At 47.3% G+C, this 18833-nt stretch overlaps 1 protein-coding gene across 1 annotated transcript in view; it reads right to left on the bottom strand.

Moving 5' to 3' along the window:
* Positions 1-13911: 13911 nt before the first annotated feature.
* PLEKHA7 (pleckstrin homology domain containing, family A member 7) overlaps positions 13912-18833 on the bottom strand; it is a 299249-nt gene continuing 294327 nt past the window's right edge. The window contains exons 20-23 of the mRNA XM_006892043.1: positions 16853-17041; positions 16619-16736; positions 14521-14618; positions 13912-14121 (exon numbers count right to left, since the gene is read on the bottom strand). Coding sequence (XP_006892105.1) covers positions 13912-14121; positions 14521-14618; positions 16619-16736; positions 16853-17041 — 615 coding nt within the window. The remainder of the gene's footprint in view (positions 14122-14520; positions 14619-16618; positions 16737-16852; positions 17042-18833) is intronic.

The raw sequence follows: 18833 nt of genomic DNA, 5'->3' as shown, positions 1-18833 counted from the left end.
CGGCCGCTGCAGGGGGACTCTTGCCTTGTAGAATTCTCAGTTGCTTGGTCCCACCCCTCCTCCATGCTGATGCTCTTCCCGGGAATGCATCTTGATCTGCTGAAGAGGCCTGGTCTGGTTTTGGTTCTGCCCCTCATTCACTGAATACTGTGTCAGCCTCCATGGGCCTCAGTTTCCCTAACCTAAAAACGGGGTTAATACACCCACTTCCAGCTGAATATGTTGTGAGAGCCAGAGAAAAGAAAAATGTGTTCTGAAAGAGTATTAAAGGCCTAACAGCCTGAGGGGCATCAACAGCCAGAGCCTGTGTGACTTGGGCAGTGTGCCCATGCTTAAATCTTCAGGAAAAACCCAACATGGTCCTAGTAGACCCTGCGGTCTTCACAACATCTCAGCTAGAACACGGTCTCTGTGCTTTTTCAGCTGTGGGGCCTCTACTCTATATCTCTTGAGAGCCTGGGCTCTAGCAGACCAACTTCTTTGCTCCTATCTCCCTGCTGACTGGAGTCTTCTCCAAGGCTGGGAGCACACCCACATCGATGAACATCTGCTGAAAATCGTGCCCATCCTTCTCTGATACATATATTCTCAGCACCTTTCCAGCAGTTCGACTCCACCAGGGGCTCTGTGGAAAAAAAGGTAGGCAATCTTCCACATGATTTACAGCCTCTGAAAACCTGCCAGAGGGTCAGCTGTGCACTGGTTCCAGCTCCACAGCAATGAGAGAGGCGTTTCTTCCAAACACCTATAGCACATGGGTACCGCCCAGACCAACTCACGGGTGGAGAGGAAGGGCCAGGGCTCTGGAATCACGCAGAAAGGGTTCAATGTTTTCATTCTAATGCATCAGCATGCTGCTCAAGATCTCTGAATGCCAACTGCTCATCTGTCAAGGGGCTGTTACCATCCTGAGGTTGTTGTGAGAGTGAAGGGAACACACAGTAGGTACTCAACAATGTTGTTGCTAGTTGTCATTAACTTGGCTTCAAGTCAAGTTATGAGTAACTGAACAACATGTTGTCTGGTCTTGTGCTAGCTTCACAATTGTTGGCATGTTTGAGTTCATTTTTGCATCTATTTGGCATTCTGAGTGTCTTTCAAACTTGGGGGCTCATCTCCCAGCACTAATTAGACAAAATTCTGTTGTGATCCAACGGCCTATTTCCCGAAGCTCTCCAGGCCTTTCCTCCTAATCTTAGTTTCTTTTTTTTTCAAGTAAAATTTTATTTTAATTGTGATTTTAATGTGCACCATGGGTGACCTTGCTGGTATCTGAAATATCAGTGCCATAATTTCTAGCATCATATTAACATACAAGTTGTTCCAGTATGACAAACAGTGTTCACTGTAAGTAGGTATAAAGGTAAGAGGAAAACCTCTACAAAATAACAGGAGAAGAAAGTCCAGACAAAGAACTGCTGGGACTTCTAATTTAAAGTTGGACAATGATTAAGGATGACAGAAGAAGAATCGACGCCTTTCAGTTGTGTTGGAGAAGAGTACTGAGTATCCCATGGACTGCTAAAAGAACAAAAAATATGTCACGGAGAAAGTGCCGCCAGAGTGCTCCTTGGAGGCAAGGATGGTGAAGTTTTGTTTTACATATTCTGGGCATTTTGTTAGGAGGGTGGAAGGTCAGTGAAGGAGGGGAACACTCTCAATAAGATAGATTAACACAGTATCTATAATAATAGGTGCAAATGTATCAGCGATGAGGAGGATGGCACTGGACAGGGCAAGGTTCAGGTCCATTGTTCCTACGGTTGCTATGAGTTGTACTCAACTCAATGGCACCTAACAACCAACTGGATGGCTAGGTAAAGCACCTGGGTTTAAAAGCATTCAGGCCAAGGATGTGGACCATACCTGAGGCCCTGTCTCCTGACTCCTATTCAGAGCTCATTACTTACACCCCATTTTAGTGTCTCTCTAAGTATTCACATGGGGAAGATTTGACTGAGTTGTGTTGGAGCATTGGACTGGCTCAGGGACCCATTTGGAACGCTAGTAGGTAAATTAGTTAAGCTAGTTAGTGAAGTTAGCTGTAGTTAAGGCATTCAACTGCCAACCAGAAGTCAGTGGCTTGAATTCCCCAGTAGCTTTATGGGAGAGAAATGAGGCATATTGTTTCTGTAAAGATGCAGATCCTTGGAGCTCTGGTGGCCTAAGAAACTGTGCTGCAATCCTGAAGGCACATGGTTTGAATCCACCAGATGCTCTGCTGGAGTAGGAGGAGTAATCTCCTCCTGTGCTGGTCAGATCCAATTCGATGGTACACAACAAAATAGGGGGAGGGGGGAAGACACAGATCCTTGGAGACTCTGAAGGGTAGTTCTACTCTGCCCTATAGGGTCATAAGCAACAACTTAACGGGAGTGAGGTCTGGTTTTCAAGGGGACCTTTTCATAATGCCATGGGCAATCTTCCCCTGAAGCTTTCTTCTCACTCCTTTCTAAGCAAAGTGTTTAAGCCACTGACAGGGCAGTCCAACCGTTGCTCTGATACCAATTCACTGTGTGGACTGGAGAAACTCAGGCCTGTTTCCTCATATGCAAAGCCAGACTTTTTGTAGTTTTCTACTTCTTTGGCAAAAGTCCTGAGAAGCCAAGATCTAAGTACTGTTTTCCAAACCCTTGAGACTGGCATTCTGGCTTGCCCTGGTCTCTCAGGGCACTAGGCTATTGACAGGGAAGACAAGGTAGAAGAATGGGGGAATGCAGCCGTAGCCCTTGAGGTTTCTGGGAGGCAGGAGGACTAGATCCCACACAGTGGCTCAGAGGCAGGAGCTGCTGAGAGCTGCCCTCCTAAGAAGCATCTGTCTCCCACCTGGACGCACCATCCAAGCGCTCCCTGGCGGCCGCCTTGCCAGTGGATGAAGCATCAGCACTGCAATCATTTCAGCAGCGGGGGAGGGAGGAGGGACATGCTCAGCGCTAGGCGAGGGGCAGTGCGTGGCACAGAGGGCATGCCGGGCAGAGGCTCTTACTTGGAAGGTGTTAGACAAAGGTGTAGTGGAGTCCGTTGCTTAAGGGGGGGTAAGGTGGTATCGGCCTGGAGGACAGAGGGGCTTTATGCGGGAGGAGGGCCAGCTGCTGCGCTAGACGGGGCACACAGGAATGAAGTGGTGTGTTAGACTCCTCATCTGCTCACGGAGCACCAGCCGACCCTCGTGGTAAGGTTGGTGTGACCCGGGCCCCACTGCCCACCATTAATGGCCTGGGCTTGGGAGATCCATCCGTAAGGGCCTGGCTGGGATGACCCTGGGGTTCCCAGCTATGTCTCTGAGATGGCGAGGCAGCAAGAGTGAGCGAGGCTGCAGAAAGGCTGTCATTCAGTGGGCAGTGAGGGAGGCCCTGCTCACTGACCGCAGGGCGTGAGGTCCGGGTGTGCTCATGGGCTGTGATTCGGAAGCTGATGGCGAACAGACCCCCAGAGTTAGAGCAAGCGCAGGTAGAGAGGAGGGTACTGCATGGCAGGGGAGCAGCCCCACTGGAACCTCAGCTCAAAAGGTGCTGGGATGGAAAAGGGACCTCAAAATCACTCAGAGGAGGGGTGCTGACGAGCTTCTCCTGTCTCTCCTGCCACATAGTATCACACTGACCATCTCTCAGCCTACTGTGTGTGCAGGATGGGCCACGGGACAGCACAGGGAACAGTCATTTGCTGAGACTGGGCACTCTCCTGTGCCTTGTGACCCCATGGCTGCCTGAGGGAACTTCTGCTACCAGACCCAACCCCCCAGGGCCAGTCACCTCAGGACTCTGCAGGTCTCACCTGTAGACAACTTTAGATTGGCCAGGGTTGGAGGAGACTGTGATACCCTTCCTGGCCAATGACTGCTCCTTTCCTAGAAAACTAGGACAGATTTGGCCAGAAGTACTATCTAGACACAGGACCTCTGCATCTGGGAGAAAAGGTGCTAGAACTTCGAGTGCACAAATGGCATGATTGCGATGGATGGAAGTGTTTAGGGATTCCTTTTCTGTCTGTCTAGAGAAAAAGCAGTCATTTCTCTCCCTCTCTCTCACACACACAGAGTGCACACACATACACAAACACATGTATGGGAGTGCGCGCGCGCACACCCCGCCCCCCCACATACACACATGCCAATGTGTGCGCAAATGCATGGGCACACACAAACACCCAATGACACTCTTCTCTCTCACTGACCGGGAGCGTCACCTCTTCCCGAGTCTTGCCTTCTGGCACAGGACAGTCTGACCAGGAGTTATTAGGGAAGGCTAGAGGAGGCCCTGTCTGCTTTGTCCCAGCAAGATTTTCAAGCACCAATAACTTCCTGGGCTCCTTCATCTCTAGTTCCTACATTGGCTCCTCCAGGAACTCTGGATCTCTGGTCTCCCCTGTCTCTGGTTCCTGACTGCCTGGCCTACTTACTTCACCTTCCAGGTCCTGCTGTGTTCATGGGACAGGGCACCACTGAGCTGGGCAAACACACCAATGACTCTCAACTATCAATCCAAACACCTTGTTTTCCACTGACTTATGACTCTGGAGTGGGTCACACTGGCCCTTGAGCCCCTGAGGGGAGCAGCTGGCCAGACCCCAGACCCAGGAGGCTGCATCCACTGCCTTACCTGCTACCTGCTTGCTGCGCTGGGAGGCCTCTGAGGCCAGGGCGTAGGAGATGTTGATGATGCGCTCCTGCTCTTGCAGCTGTGAGTCCACATCAGCCATACTGTTCCTGTCCTGACTTGGTGCCGGCTGTAGGTTACACATGCTGCAGGAAGACCAGAAAACATGATGGACCTTTGCCACCTCAGGGATTCAGGTAAAAGGCCTGACTGGACTCTCTCTGGCCTGGAGCTTCTCAAGCTTTTGGGGTGCATCAAATGAAAATGATAAAAGTATACATATTGTAACATACACCTGGTCACAACTTTGTTCCTTAAATGCAAGCATGAAATGGTTCACCTGGCTCTGAAAGGGAGGCTCACAAGTAACAGGTTTCAGGGTTTTGAGGCTGTGGAGGCTGACAGGACAGTGTGAGTATAGCACTGCTGCAAAGGCGGACAAGGAGGGAAAGTCAGCTGGCCGGTGTGAGGGTCTAATCCTGGGAGGCCCATTCTTGGAGCTGAACACTGTCCATATCACTGTCACCTAAGCTCCCCTTTTGATACTTGCTAGGTCCTTGAAGACACAGAGTTGGGTCCATTTGTGAGTGTTTTCAGGGCTTCCCGATGACCCAGCCAAGCTACCTCACCAATTGGTCAACTGTGTGGCGAGTGCCAGCTTGTCCCTGCCCATCAGCAGGGCCTTCCTGAAAGGAAAGCCTGGCATGAGGAGTGACTCAGCCACCCTGGCTCAGGCCCACATGGTGAGATGCTCTCTGGAGCTTGGTCTAAGAGGCTGTTAGACACGGGCAGACTAGGAGCTGGGGCTGACCTTGACCGGGCGAGGATGTTGCGGATCTTCTCAGCTTTGCGATACCTCGCCTGCAGCTCCTCCAGACTGGGAGGCTCCTCGGGATCCTGCTCCACGTAACGCTCGGGGATGGAGACCTTCTCTGGTTTAGAGAGCTGCAGAAGGTAGAGGAGAGGATTCAGAGCTTAGCATTTGTTTCTCCTCAGCTCTCACCCATGACAATACAATCCCGAGATTAAGGGACTTGCCAGGATCACAAAGACAGGTAAGGAACTAAGGAACAATAGGGTGGAGATTTAAAGTCTAACTTCAAAGTACAGAGTCATTCCGCTGTATCAGAAAACCTCCCACAAGGAGAGAAGGGAAGGAGTGTGGCAAAAACAAACAGACTCAAAGCTCTGAGAGTAAAGACGACCACAAGGCCTTCCACGAGCTACCTGCAGATCACTCCAGCCACGCTGGCCCACCAGTTTCCTTTCATTTCCCTTATAACATGAGGCCTCTGCTGTTTCCTCTGCCTGAGATGTTCTTCTTTGTGCTCTTTGGAATCTTCTGTAACTTTTTTACCTCACCTTGGGAAACCTCCTTTATCCCTCAACTAGGCCATGCTCTCCCCATGTGACTCTCTGCTTTTCTCTTCGTCACTGTCTTCCTGCCATCTAGTGCAGGGACCTGGCAATTAGTAGCTCTTTGATAGATACTCTTTGAGTAATTAGTTGGTAGATGGATGGATGTAAGAAGAAAAAAGAACAAGAGTGCTGTCTGTTCCTGCAAAAGCTCTTCTGATCTAAAGCAGTTTGGTATTTCTTTAGAAATTTAGAAATAGAAACACCATTTGAAGCAACAATCCTACTGTTGGGTATATATACTAAAGAAATAAGAGCTATAATAGGAACAGATATATGCACACCTATGTTCACAGCAACATTATTTACAATAGAAAGAAAAGAAAACAATCCAAGTGTCCACCAGCAGACAAATGCATAAGGAGACTATGGTACCCTTGTACAATGGAGTACTATGCAACAATGAAAATAAAATGTCTCAAAATTCTGCAGAACATGGAAGAATTCTGAGGGCATTAAATTGAGTGAAATAAGTCAGTCCCAAAAGAACAAATATTATATAAGATCATTTTTATAAAAATCTAAAGAAAGACTCACAGAGATTGAGTCTTACAAGCTTAACAGGGATGGGGAAGAAGAAAGTGGGGAGTAAAAATTTGTAAATGGATAATAGACCACTATTAAGATGGGTGAAGGGAAAAGTGATACAAAGTAAGGAGATGATCAGAACAGTATCACTAAAGAAAGAGAAGATACAGGAGGATTGTTGAAACCAGAATTATGGAGAAGTGGAGAAAGTACAATTTCATTGTGAGTATTAAAGTTATCATTACAGAATAAAATGTGTATGCACAGTTGAAGGAAAAATTAACTGGCTTTTTAACTTTACTCAAACAACAATTTTAAAAAGGGAGGAAGGGAAAGCTCTGCTGACGTAGACAGGAGGCTTTGTCTGTTGCTTTCCAGAGAAAAAGAGTCCAACTCCTCCCTACACACAGTGCTAACTTCAGTTTGGCAAAATTTCACTTGGGCTCAGAATCACAAAGGCAACATCTGCACATTCTGGAGAATTCTTTCTCCTTGAATTATAAGAGCACGTTTAAATGGGGTCAGCTGAAGCTTCCAGTAACAAGTTAAATGCAATCCTAGGGTAAATCTGGACTTGGACTTAAACCTGAGCATCCCTTTCACATTGGTGAAAGATGGTAAGGAATGAATTCGCTTCTGTTATTTCCAATGAGGGCAGATCCAGGGGCAGGATGCAGATTACATTGTAGCACAAGGGATTTAGGTTAGAGATAAGGAGGGATTTTTCCCTGGCTGGTGGGCCAATTAGGACACTATGGAACACATGCCCACTGCCAAGGCAGGGTGTGGAAGCGTCCTTTGTACAGCAGAGACAGCACACACCTTTGGTTGTGTAAGATGCCAAAGGGAAAGGCCTGCACTGACCCTGGAGTTCTCCCGGTGCCAGCATTCACTCCACAGACATCTATCTGAACACACTCCTTCCTTCAACATGGATTACATCTCAATATCAATAAGACAAAACTCCTCTCCTACAGGCAACAACATAAAGAAAAGACTAAAATTGGTACAGTACTTAATTTTAGTTAGACCCACAATCAATACCAATAGTTCCAATAGTCAAGAAATAAAAATATATGTTGTGCTGGGAAAATCTGCTGGTAAGGACCTCTACAAAGTGCTATAGAGAAAAGATAACAATTTAAAGACTAAAGTGTGCCTGATCCAAGTCATGGTCTTTTCAGCTGTGCAATCTGAAGTTGGACAATGAGTAAGGAGGACAGAAGAAGGATCAATGCCTTTGAGCTATGATATTGGAAATGACTCAATATCCCATGGACTTCCAAAAGAACAAACAGGACTGTTTTGAAGGAAGTGAAACCAGGGCATTTCTTAGAGTCACGGATGGTGGAACTTTATCTCACATACTTTAGGCCTGTTGTCAAGTTGTTGTTGTTTGTTATTATGTGCCATCAATTTGCCTGCAGCTCATAGCGACCCTATGTACAATAGCTCTGAAGCCTGCCCTGTTCTGAGCAGGTCTCACTCTGATACTCCCCTAGTTACTGTATCAATCCATCTCATCCAGGGTGTTTCTCTCCTGCGCTGTCCCTTCACCTTTCCAAGCATGATGTCCTTCTCCAAGGATTGGTCCCTCCTGGCCACATGCCCAAAGTATGTGAGACAGAGCTTCAAAATCCTAGTCTCCAAGGAGAAACTTGGTTTCACCCTCTCCAAGACAGACCTATTTGTTTTCTTGGCAGTCCATGGTGTGTTCAAGACTCTTCTCCAGCACCATACAAAAAGGCATCAAATTCTTCTTCTATCCTCCTTAGTCATTATCCAGCTCTCTGATGCATAGCAAATAACTGAACAGACCATGGACTAGATCAGGCGCACCTTAGTTTCTAGACTCACATTGTTGCTTCTCAGTACTCTTGAAAGCCTTTTGGCTTCCTGACTGCTGGTGCCAAGAGTGTTGATTGAGGAGCCGAGCAAGCTGTAACTGTTAACAACCTCCCTCTCTTCTCCATCTATCATGATGCTGCCAATCGGTCCACATACTTTATTAGGTCTGTTGTCAAGAGGAGCCAGTAATTGGAAAAAAATATCATCATTCTGGGAAAGACAGAACATCTGAGAGAGGAAGATCCTGCAAAGGATGGATTTTCACTGGGACTGTAACAGGCTGGAGCATATCAGAGGTGGCAAGGCGGTGAGGATGGTGCAGGGTAAGGAACGGGTCTTGGGGGAGCAGACTCAATGGCACCTAACAGCAGTGTCTGCTCATTTGTTCCCAAAGAACATACGAGTTCCTAACACTCGAGTTCAGGAGGTAACAGTGGCAAAAAATCCGCCTGTGGGTGGATCTGCGCCTGCCACCTTAGAGACAAGAGGAAGGCACAGCGAGAGGCTGCAGCTCTCCTTTGGAACCCATTCCTGTATCACATTAACCTGGGGGACGTTGGACTGAGGTGCCCCTAAGTCTGCTCTTCCAATGAGTATACTTCCTCTCGTATGGTTTCAGGGCATATGAAATCACGGGACTTCTTTTTTTAAAAAAACTAATTTTAATGAAAGTTTAGAGAGACTTAAGGTTTCCAGTCATTCACTGTTGTACTTTTCTCCCTGCCCCACCCCCCAATTCACTCTTCTCCTTGAAAAGTAAAACTCTTTCCTTGTTAGGCAATCCCTCCCCTCAAGTCCACTCCATTATGCAGCCTTCTTAAGGCAACTGTGCGATTCATTCGAGTGCCAGGCCTGCTATGTGGCCGACTCTGTGCTAAGGGATGGACGACAGCTATAAACTCTGCTCTCCAGCGTTTTTAAATGACACAATATAGATCATAAAAGACAATCCTGGGTTGTCAAGGCCCTGAGTCACCAGTCAAGGCCCCTTTCTCTTCACTTGGGTAGTAGTACTGCTATTTGGTAAAATGCAGGGGCTACTGTTTTTCCCAAATCTACTGTGATGAAGCATATTGACCACCAGAGGGCACTCAGAAAATTCAGACTAGAACTGTGCACCATCTCGGAGGAGCAGGCTGGTCTAGAAAAACAAAACTACTTGTGGTCTTCAAATTTCCTCTGCACTACCCCGAGTCTGACTGTCAAGTTGTCCTTAGTGGCCAAGTTGCAAGGCTGCAGGAGAAATACCTTTTACGACCATTAGAAAAAAGTCTTTCCTACTTTTAGTTTGCTGAGATTATTTCCCATGCATAAACAGGGTTTTCATCTACAAAGTTAAGTACTGGAATTGTTTTTACTTAACAGAAGGAAAAGATAGTAATTTTCATGAGAAATTGTGGTATGAGGGATTTATTGTTCTAAATAGCTTTGACTTTCACCACATGAGTGGGCAAGAACTCGAGAGGGGGTGAGAATAAACAGATCATTACGAGACTAGGCCACTTTCCCATTCTACCAAAGGAAACTGAGCATGTTTAGCTGCAAAGGTGCAGATCTTACTACCAGCAGGGAAGAAGCAGCAGAGAAAGCAGGGCACATCCTTTGGGGACAGAGACTCCTGTGCCAGCCAGACCAGGATCTATGTAAGAGCAAAAGCAGCCCCTGCAGAGAACCAGAGACCAACACCTGACAGAGCTGACTTGAGACTGCTGCCCCAAGGAGTCGGAGCCAGAGCCCTTCACCAAGCTTGCTGGAGAACTGAGGTGAGATGTTACAACTGGCAGGACTAACTGTTAACACTGACCTAAGCCGGTAGGCTGAAGGGCAAAGGGCCTACAAGCATGCTTGAGAAGCTCTCTGGACTAAGGGTGTATATCTTGCTACCAACCTTAATTAAGCCTTTTAATTTCCCTAATAACCCCCCTAGCTATGAGTATGGTTCTGTGGGGTCACTGCAATGGATTTCACACCCAGTAGAGCTAATTTCAGTAATGTGGGAATTAGCAGAAGTGGGTGTAGGAGCGTAGGAGACCAAGTCTAATCTTACAGGAACTTAGCTTTGTACTGTGTATGTTGTTGATGGGATAGTTCCCCTTTGTGGAATTACCAAAGTCAGGCTAGGCTGTCATCATGCTGCTTACTCTCGTTTTACAAAGGCCAACCTATGGTTTTTCAACCAAAGGTTGAGAATGTATTCCAACAATAACAGGACTATTTTGTGTGTCTGTTATGTGCCAAGCCAAATACTCATGGCTTTCTAATCGTTGTTAATTTTCCAAGCAAAATACTAAAATCACTTTCAGATTGAAAGAACAGAGGAACAGGAGAGTTACATGATTTGCGCAAAAAATGTTGAGAGAAAATATTCGAACCTAAATAAAAAGGCCTGGCTCTCTTTTCTTGTCTCAAGCTGCTATTCATCCATCCATTCTCCTGCACCATATAGCCCTGTAACCACTCAGGACAACACTCCTTTGCACCACTGGAGGGTTGGACGTTCTGGGAGCCTGAAGGTTGTGCTTCCTGGGTCATGAGAAAGCTCCTGCCTCACCTCTCTGCTGATGTCCAAGTCATAGTCTTGTGGTTCCAGGTCCAACTCGGTGACGGGGATGGCCTGCACTTTCAACCAGCCATTCTCTTCCATGTCCTTCCTTTCCCCTCGCATGGCCCGGTCCAACAACTGTAGGTCAAAGTCCTGCTCACGTTTCCACTGGCAACAGAACAAGAGGGTTAAAAGCAGTCATTTCCTGTTGAAAGAGTCATGCCAAGTACCTTTAGGATGGTCCTCACAGGCCTGGAGAAGATGGGCCTGTGACCCGCAGGGAAAAGCTGTGTGATTATGTACCTTTTGTTCATCTAAAATAAGGCAGTAGCTTTGTGAAAGACCGTGAGTTATAACTCCATGTTTAATGGAGAAGGTGGCTTTTGTTCCCTTCAGATGGCCATTTTCCAGACTGCTTTTTCTATGATCTGGCCCCCAAGAGTTCAAATATACACCCCCAGGGCACAGATCTAAAAGACCCAAAGCTTTGAGTTTGCAATAATACCCAAGGATGCTGAAGGCTCTTGGGTCTCAGAGGACTGACCCCAAAAAGAATCTAGAGCAGCACTCCAGAGAAGGAAATTACCCCTTCTGCTGTCCCATAGCTCAGGGAAGGCCTGCTGGTTCAGGAGCCACAGAAATAATGATGGAAGCAAGTCCTCCAAGGTCCTTTTAAGTCAACAAAATAGTCAAGAGCCTCTCTTTAGGGTGCTGTGCACACCCACATAGGGTTGGGAACATTGAAGCAGGAGTGTCATGGTGCCACCGAGGCAGAAAGGTGCTGGGTAAAGGTCCTCTAGTTGGGGTAGATGCTTGCTTCATGTTAAAAAAATAATTTTAAAATGAGATGATAAACCAAATACAATTTTCCCAGGGCTATGCAGCAGCATTGACTTTATAACAAGTATCTTTTCATAGGAGGAAAAATTAAACTCAACTAATTTATGGTCCAAGCATGTCACTGGAGGCCTTCTACACACATGTGGCTTGCATCCTCAGAGGACTTTGACAAGGAGGAGGTAGATGAGAAAAGGGAATAGGCTCCAAACCTCTCTTCTCTTGAACAGAGACAAAATACATAACCAAAGCAATGGTTGTTTTTTGGTTTTTTATGGGCAATGTTTATTTAACCTAGGTTGATGCCTCCTTCTCACCTCATCCAATTCATGGAACTCCAAACAGCCACAGTTGACTCTGAGGTCCCGCAATCACCAAGCCCATAAGCCTCAACAGCACGTATCACCCATTCATGCACAAGCTCTCAGTACTGACTCCAGACCAACATAATCACTCAGCAGTGATGACTTCTAATCACTGCTTGAAAGGATTAGGCAATTGAAGTTCCAGAGATGTAAAAGTAATTTAATGATTCACAAAGAAAACAAACATTTTCTTACATGCTTACAAGTGCTCAGATAGAGACAAGGCCTCATTTTAGCCCCGCCTGATTGTTTACACAAACAGCCACGGGTCACTAGACCCTATGATGCCCCCTGGCGAAGAACCACGCCAATCCATTCTCATCAAGCAGCATGTTTATTGGCATTGACGTGGAGACTTACAGCAGTCTTTCTTGCTTTTTTTTTTTAAAGACAAAAATTACAAAGTATTGAAGTTATTATTTTTAGATAATCTTTCTACTTCTGAGACAACAAGTTGTAAAAAGGTCAGTGCTATTCCAGATGACATTTTCTTATAAAGTTTAAAAGTTATCAGGTTTGCAGCTCTAAGAGTAGAAGTGTCTTGAGTTTTACCCCTTTAGTGTCTGTACTAACAGCTGCAGAGAGCCCCTCTGAATACAGAACATAGTATATTTTTATGTCTATTCAAGTTATTAAGCACTATGTACACAAAAGGTTTTCCATAAGAAATCGTGTGATGGGACCAGAGGAATTGGAACCCAGTAACCTCAGACTTGGCAGAACTTATTCAGATGTGCAATCTCTCAAGTCTGTATCTACTGTCCAAGGACTCTACTGTCCATGGACTTGGATGAACGTGTAAAACCCAAACCTCTGCCAATGGCCATGGTCCTTAGGCAGGGGTGTTAGTTTGCGGACGGCATTTGGGACAAGCGAATTATGAGTCAGTTGGCCTGCACAGATGGGGACAGCAGAAAGGTGGGTCATATTTTGGGTTGCTCACTAGAACATCAAGACAAGGGCTGCTGTTACAAAGCCTGCTAACAAAGACCACAGGCCAGTTAGAGAATGTCCAATGCAAATCAGAAGCTTTTGTAAACACAATCAGGCAGGATTAGAGGGGCAATGAACAGTACCACTAAAAGCAAGAGAGCTTGTGCAAATGAATTAGGGAAAGCACAGTCAGGCTAGAGAGCTTGGGAAACACAAGATTTTAAACAACGGGGAAGAGTTGAACCGAATGTTTTCAAAAGGGACCTAGTAACTGTGGACAGGTTGCAGTGCCCGGGAGTGCCACCAGGGGGAAGCACTGATTCCCCAGCTCTCTGGGGGCACCATGAGGCCTCTTAGCACCACAAGCTGTGTTACCACCACGAGCCTTCAGGGTTACGGACAGCAGCTCCAGCTAATATCCCTACAGGACATTTGCCTGGAGGTTTGGGAGACTGGCTGATTTGCATGTGTTCCTCCTCATCAAGTCATATCACTATCCTCCTCCTCCACTCCTCAAACCCTATCTTCCCAAGTCCTTGATTCAGCTGAGATTCCAAATGCCTGCCAAGGCCCCTTTCAAAGCTCAGGAGGCTGCCTATGTTCTCAGGCTTCTGGCCTCCTGCTAAGACACCATCACTCCTGCTCCGGTTCTGAGGCACTCTCTGACCAGCTCACATACGAAAAAGCCCAGGCTGTGGGAAAGCAGCCTCACAGGCTATTCTCTGAACTCTCCAGGTCCCCAGCCCACTCTCAGGGAGGATGACACGCTTGTGTTTAGGGGAACCGGGTGCCCTGCCCAGCCTGAGGGGAAGCTCTGCTCCCTGACCCAGCCCTGCCTGCCTCCCTCCTAACATACTGAGCCGAGGTCTCCGGGCAGAGGTTGGCTGAGGTAGCGGGAGGAGGGGAGGCCTGCCCTCTCCCCTTGACTGAGCGTCCTCTTGCGCTCCCGGACCAGGGCCTTCTGGTGTCGCTTCATGCGCTCCAGCTGCTCCTCCGCGCTCATCTTGCCCCGATGGTGATCCCCTGAGTACAGGCGCTCCAAGGCACTCTTGGGTCTCTGCAGAGGAGGAAAGGGAAGAGGCAGATGGACCAGCTGGACTGGGGACACAGAGGCCAGCCACCACACCAGTCTTGTTCTTTAAGTCATGCCCATGATGCTCACAGCACTCCCTGAGCTGCACGCACCTCACCCTCTGGAAAGCACCTCATCCTGCGGATGTAGCCAGTGAGGCTCAAACACATGACATGACAAGGCCAGAGCCCAGGCCACATGCGCCAGTGCTCCCACCCATGAAGAGAAAGGGGGGATTCCCAGGAAATGCACAGGGCTATGTGGAAGGTAGCACTGAGCACATGGTGCCAGGGGACCCCTGAGCCCACAGGCTCACAAATCATCACCCGCCCTCTACAGAAGAGGGAATCATGAGCAACTCAGAAACCCCTCAGAGCCACTCACAGGGAAGGTCATCTTGATGTTTTCAGCACCTCTCCGGAGGGTGACATAGGGAGCAATGCTGGACGACTGCTGGAGCCTTGACGTGGATCCTGAGAGTCCTGAAGCAGGAGAGACAAGCAAGTGTGTTCATGGCAGGGAGGACAGCTCAGCCCCTTCCTAACCACCTCTCACTCCCACAATGGTCACCAAGAAGGCCCAGCCAATGAGCTACTCTTCTGTCTCTTTCTCCTCTGCCCCTAAAAGGCTGAAAGGGTAAGAACTCTAGGGTAGAGGATGGGGGGTCCATCCCAGGACCACCCCTTGGCTCTCATGAGGGACAATGTTCCAGTCAACCTGTGGCCTCTGCTAGGAACTCCCTCACACGCAGAAGACCTGTGCTGCTGGCAGGCAGAATGAGGAGGTGCCCTTCATCCCACAAAGATACACAGAGTAAACACTATTAAGTAAGAAAGATATATCTTCAAGAGAGGAGGGAGGGTCTATCTTTCAGAAAGAGAAGCAAGCATAGACCTTCACAAGCCAAAGCAAATGTTCTACTTTGCAGGCTTTTAGAGTTAGTTATCTCCTAGACCTCACAGTCTATTGGTTATTGCACTGACCACAGTATCAAAAGACTTGTTTCTATAACTAGATTGTAAATTCTTTAACTCCTGGTTGACTGACTAAAGAATGAATAAATGAATGATGAAAAAGAGGAAGGCATCAAGTACTTATCAAGCACTTATGTAACACTGTACAGGCTTTGTTGTTGTTGTGGTTGTGTACTGTCGAATCAGATCCCACTAGCACAGGAGGAGATTGCTCCTCCTTCTTCAGTAGAGCATCTAGTGGATTTACAGTCATTTTAAAATAAATTTTGACACAATAGTCCTACAAAATAGGCATTCTTTGATCATTGTAAAGATGCACAACCTAAGGCCCTGAGGAGTTAAGGAACGTGTCTAAGGTCACACAGCTAAGAATACTGCTGATCATACTGTTCTCGTCCTTGGTTAGCCTGGCCCCACTACGCTTCTCCAGTAGCAGTAACTCTCTCACTGGAGTGCTCCCTGAACATGTGGAAATGGACATCACACTGACTGAGAACATCACTGGCATGTGGTACATGAGATGAAGGAATGATAAACTGCCTGCAAGGACCGAGGACTCCTAGACAATCAAGAAGAGCCCTGCCCCAAAGCTACTAACACCACCACTGATAAAGACTCCTTGAAGGAAAAGGACCCCAGCGCACAGTGCCAGGTTCTGCTATGGCCCCAACTCAGCAAAACACCCTCGCAGGGGCCAGCTCAGGACACAGCCACTCAGCCAGTGTGGTGGGATGGACGTCATATATTCTGCAGGAACCAAATCATGTTTGTTTGTCCTCTGCTTCCTCACCTGGTCAACAGAACACCTGACCTTCCACCTCTGAGAGCAGGCAGGAAGCTCCAGTGAGAGAGCTGTGGACCTGCTCAGAGGACCCAGGAGGCCCAGGTGCAGAGAGGGCACAAGGCTTTCCCTTTAGGAAATTTCTGAGGAGGGTCTGGCTCTGGGGGATGAGCAGAGCCCAAGAGTCTGTTTCATCCGTATCCCAAAGGATAAGGGAAGGGCAATGACAATAAGGCCTAACTGAAGATAAAGTGGGTTTCTTTAAAGAAAGAGCTCTTTGAATCTCTGAATGACACAGAAAGCAAGAGATGGCCTAATGCATGGCAGCCGCCCAACATCCCAGCCCACAGGGGACAGTGACTAAAGCATGAACTCTGGAGTTAGAACACTGAGGCTGTTTTCTGGCTCCTCACTTACCTAAGTATTTACTTTCTCTGAGCCTTCGTTTCTTTCCTCTAAAATAGGATAATAATAGCACTTCCTTCATAGGATTCTTAAGCTCATTAAAGGTCACATGGTGCCTGGCTCTACAGTAATTGCTATTACTGTTTCCAAGTTGGATGTGAAAAGGGGAAAATCAGGATTTGGGTTCAAGGAAGGAGCAGTGGGCTCCTCAGGGCCTCCTGACAGCCGCTGCCCACAGGGCTGAAGGTGAGAGCAGCGGTGAAGGTTTAGGGTATGGGGAAGGGAGAGGGTCTCATGGAGATTGGGCAGGGTCTTCCCTTACCTCTACCTGGCAGCGTCTGGTACCTGCTCTCAGGGCCCACGAATCCAAGGGAGGACTGGGCTGTGTCACTGCTGAGGGTCGCCAGCTCAGGCTCACTGACATAGGATCGGAGTTCCACCTGTGGACGGAGCCCTAGTCTGTCATATCCACCCAGGCCAGACAGGGTAAAAACCCACACTGCCTTCCCTCTCCCTCCCCCTCGGTGGCACGAGTCCAGATGCCCTCCCTGCTCACCCGTGAGTCCCCGTTCACACACTGGCCCAGCTCTCGGTCTCGCTTCCTCTCGTCCGACTGCCGCTTGAGGCCCCTCACGGAAGTGTGTCGGATGATGGTGGCCTCCTTTGGCAGAGGGGGCACAGCCGGCGGCTGGTCCTCTGGGCTGTAGAGTTCGGGAAGTGGGGGCCTGGGAGGCGCCTCATCTTCCTGTTCAGAAAAAGAACCAGAACTAGTGTCTCATGGTAGAGATGTGGACAGTGGGATGGTAACAGTGATACTGCAACAGTGTGGCCTGAAGGGCTACAACAGAAGTATGGCCATGCCCAGGGCATGGCCCCTTGGCCAGGGAGTTCTCTCTGTTCTCCTGGCTAAAATGTGAAAGAGGAAGGTATTCTCTGCTCCATCCCATTGTTCCCTCTGATTCACACATTTCCTATCTCTCTGTGACCTGGAGGGACTGTTTAACTCCACCATGTTCTATAAGTTTGGAATTTCTTGGGTCTCCCATGCTCTTGGTCCATGCCAAACTGCTGGCAACACTAAATGTAGGTTTTGGTATCACTAAAGAATAAACATCTATCCCACCCCAGGGTGCTGGACCAAACAGGTGTCTTGCGTCTGTACAACTCTGGATCCTTCAGCAGGTCAGGAAGCTGAGCAAGGGAGGTCTGTACCCTCCTGCCCTTTCTAGGAGAATTGTTCAGAGTTTCCAAGTATTTGATGCTTCATGACTTGATGAGTGAATAGGTTGTGGGATGGGTGATTCATTGCCTCCCATTGCAGCCCACTCTGTAGGCCGGGATGAATGTAACTATTTTCAACATAATCTCCCTGTCTATGGTGCTTTCTGAGTGCTGGGGTTCTTCCACAGATCAACATACTGGCCACTGACTTCCATGAACACCCACTCTTACAGACCAATGACTATGGTGCCCTTCCTCTTCCTAAAGTCCCTTATTCTTAGTCTAATTTTGCTTTGTTTTTCCAAACATTGGAAAGAACAAGAAAGGGCACTCACAGCTTGCTTTGCAAAGATTTATCCACATTCTTTTAAAAGCATCTCATGAATGTGTAGAAGTTTAGCTGCCTGCCTAAGATAGCCACTGGTTCTCCAAGGATCTGTGGTTTCTCACTTGACAAGACAGTCACCAATTTCTAAAAAGCTTTCTAGAAAGATAAAATTAGAAAGTATCTGAAGAATAAGAGTGGAAGGGAGGCATTTTATTATTTTTTTCATGCCTTAGTTTTTTTATCCTTTGAGAATAATACTAATTTTTTTAAATTACATTAAATTCAAGAAAATGAGTCAAGCAAAATGGAAGAGGTACGACTATAAGCAACTATGTAAATTAATCACACAAATAAATATTGAAAAGATGCAAAGGAATTGATACGATAGTATATGCAGGCAGAATTAAAGTACTAAAGAAAGCAGAAAGAGATAGGTAAACTATAAGGAAAAAGAAGGAAATTCTTTAAAAAAAAATTATGGCAGTAACTACCTCTGGTGTAAAGGGTCTAGACAGGGAAGGGCCCACAAGCCCAAGGGCAGGAGCTGATGGAAAGTTCTGATTCTTGGTCTGAGTCTAGTTCCTGGGTTGAATGATATGAATGGTGTTAAGTGCTGTTTAGTCAACTACAACTCACAGCAACTCTATGAATAATAAAGCCTTGCCCTGTCTGGCATCATCCACACACTCTCTGATATATTCGAGCCCACTGTTACTGTCACTGTCAATCCATCTAACTGAGGGCCCTTTAAGTAACCTATCAGATGACAGACTCCTGTTTTATGTCATTTTCAGGATGGATATTGCTTCAGAATATAACATAAATAATAAGTAAATACACAACATGGATGAACCTAGAATGCATTGTGCTGGGTGAAATGAGCCAGATACAGGAGGCAAACAGTGTCTAAGGCCAATTACATGAATTGTCTCAGAGAGGCAAAATCATAACCCGAGAAAGCAGATCTAGTGGTTACCAGGGCCTGAAG

Source organism: Elephantulus edwardii, unplaced genomic scaffold, assembly GCF_000299155.1.
Source record: "Elephantulus edwardii isolate Elephantulus edwardi_28Jun2011 unplaced genomic scaffold, EleEdw1.0 scaffold00109, whole genome shotgun sequence".
Classification (NCBI taxonomy): Eukaryota; Metazoa; Chordata; class Mammalia; order Macroscelidea; family Macroscelididae; genus Elephantulus; species Elephantulus edwardii.
Note: the sequence above shows the minus strand (reverse complement) of the source record. Positions and strands in the feature narration are given on the sequence as shown.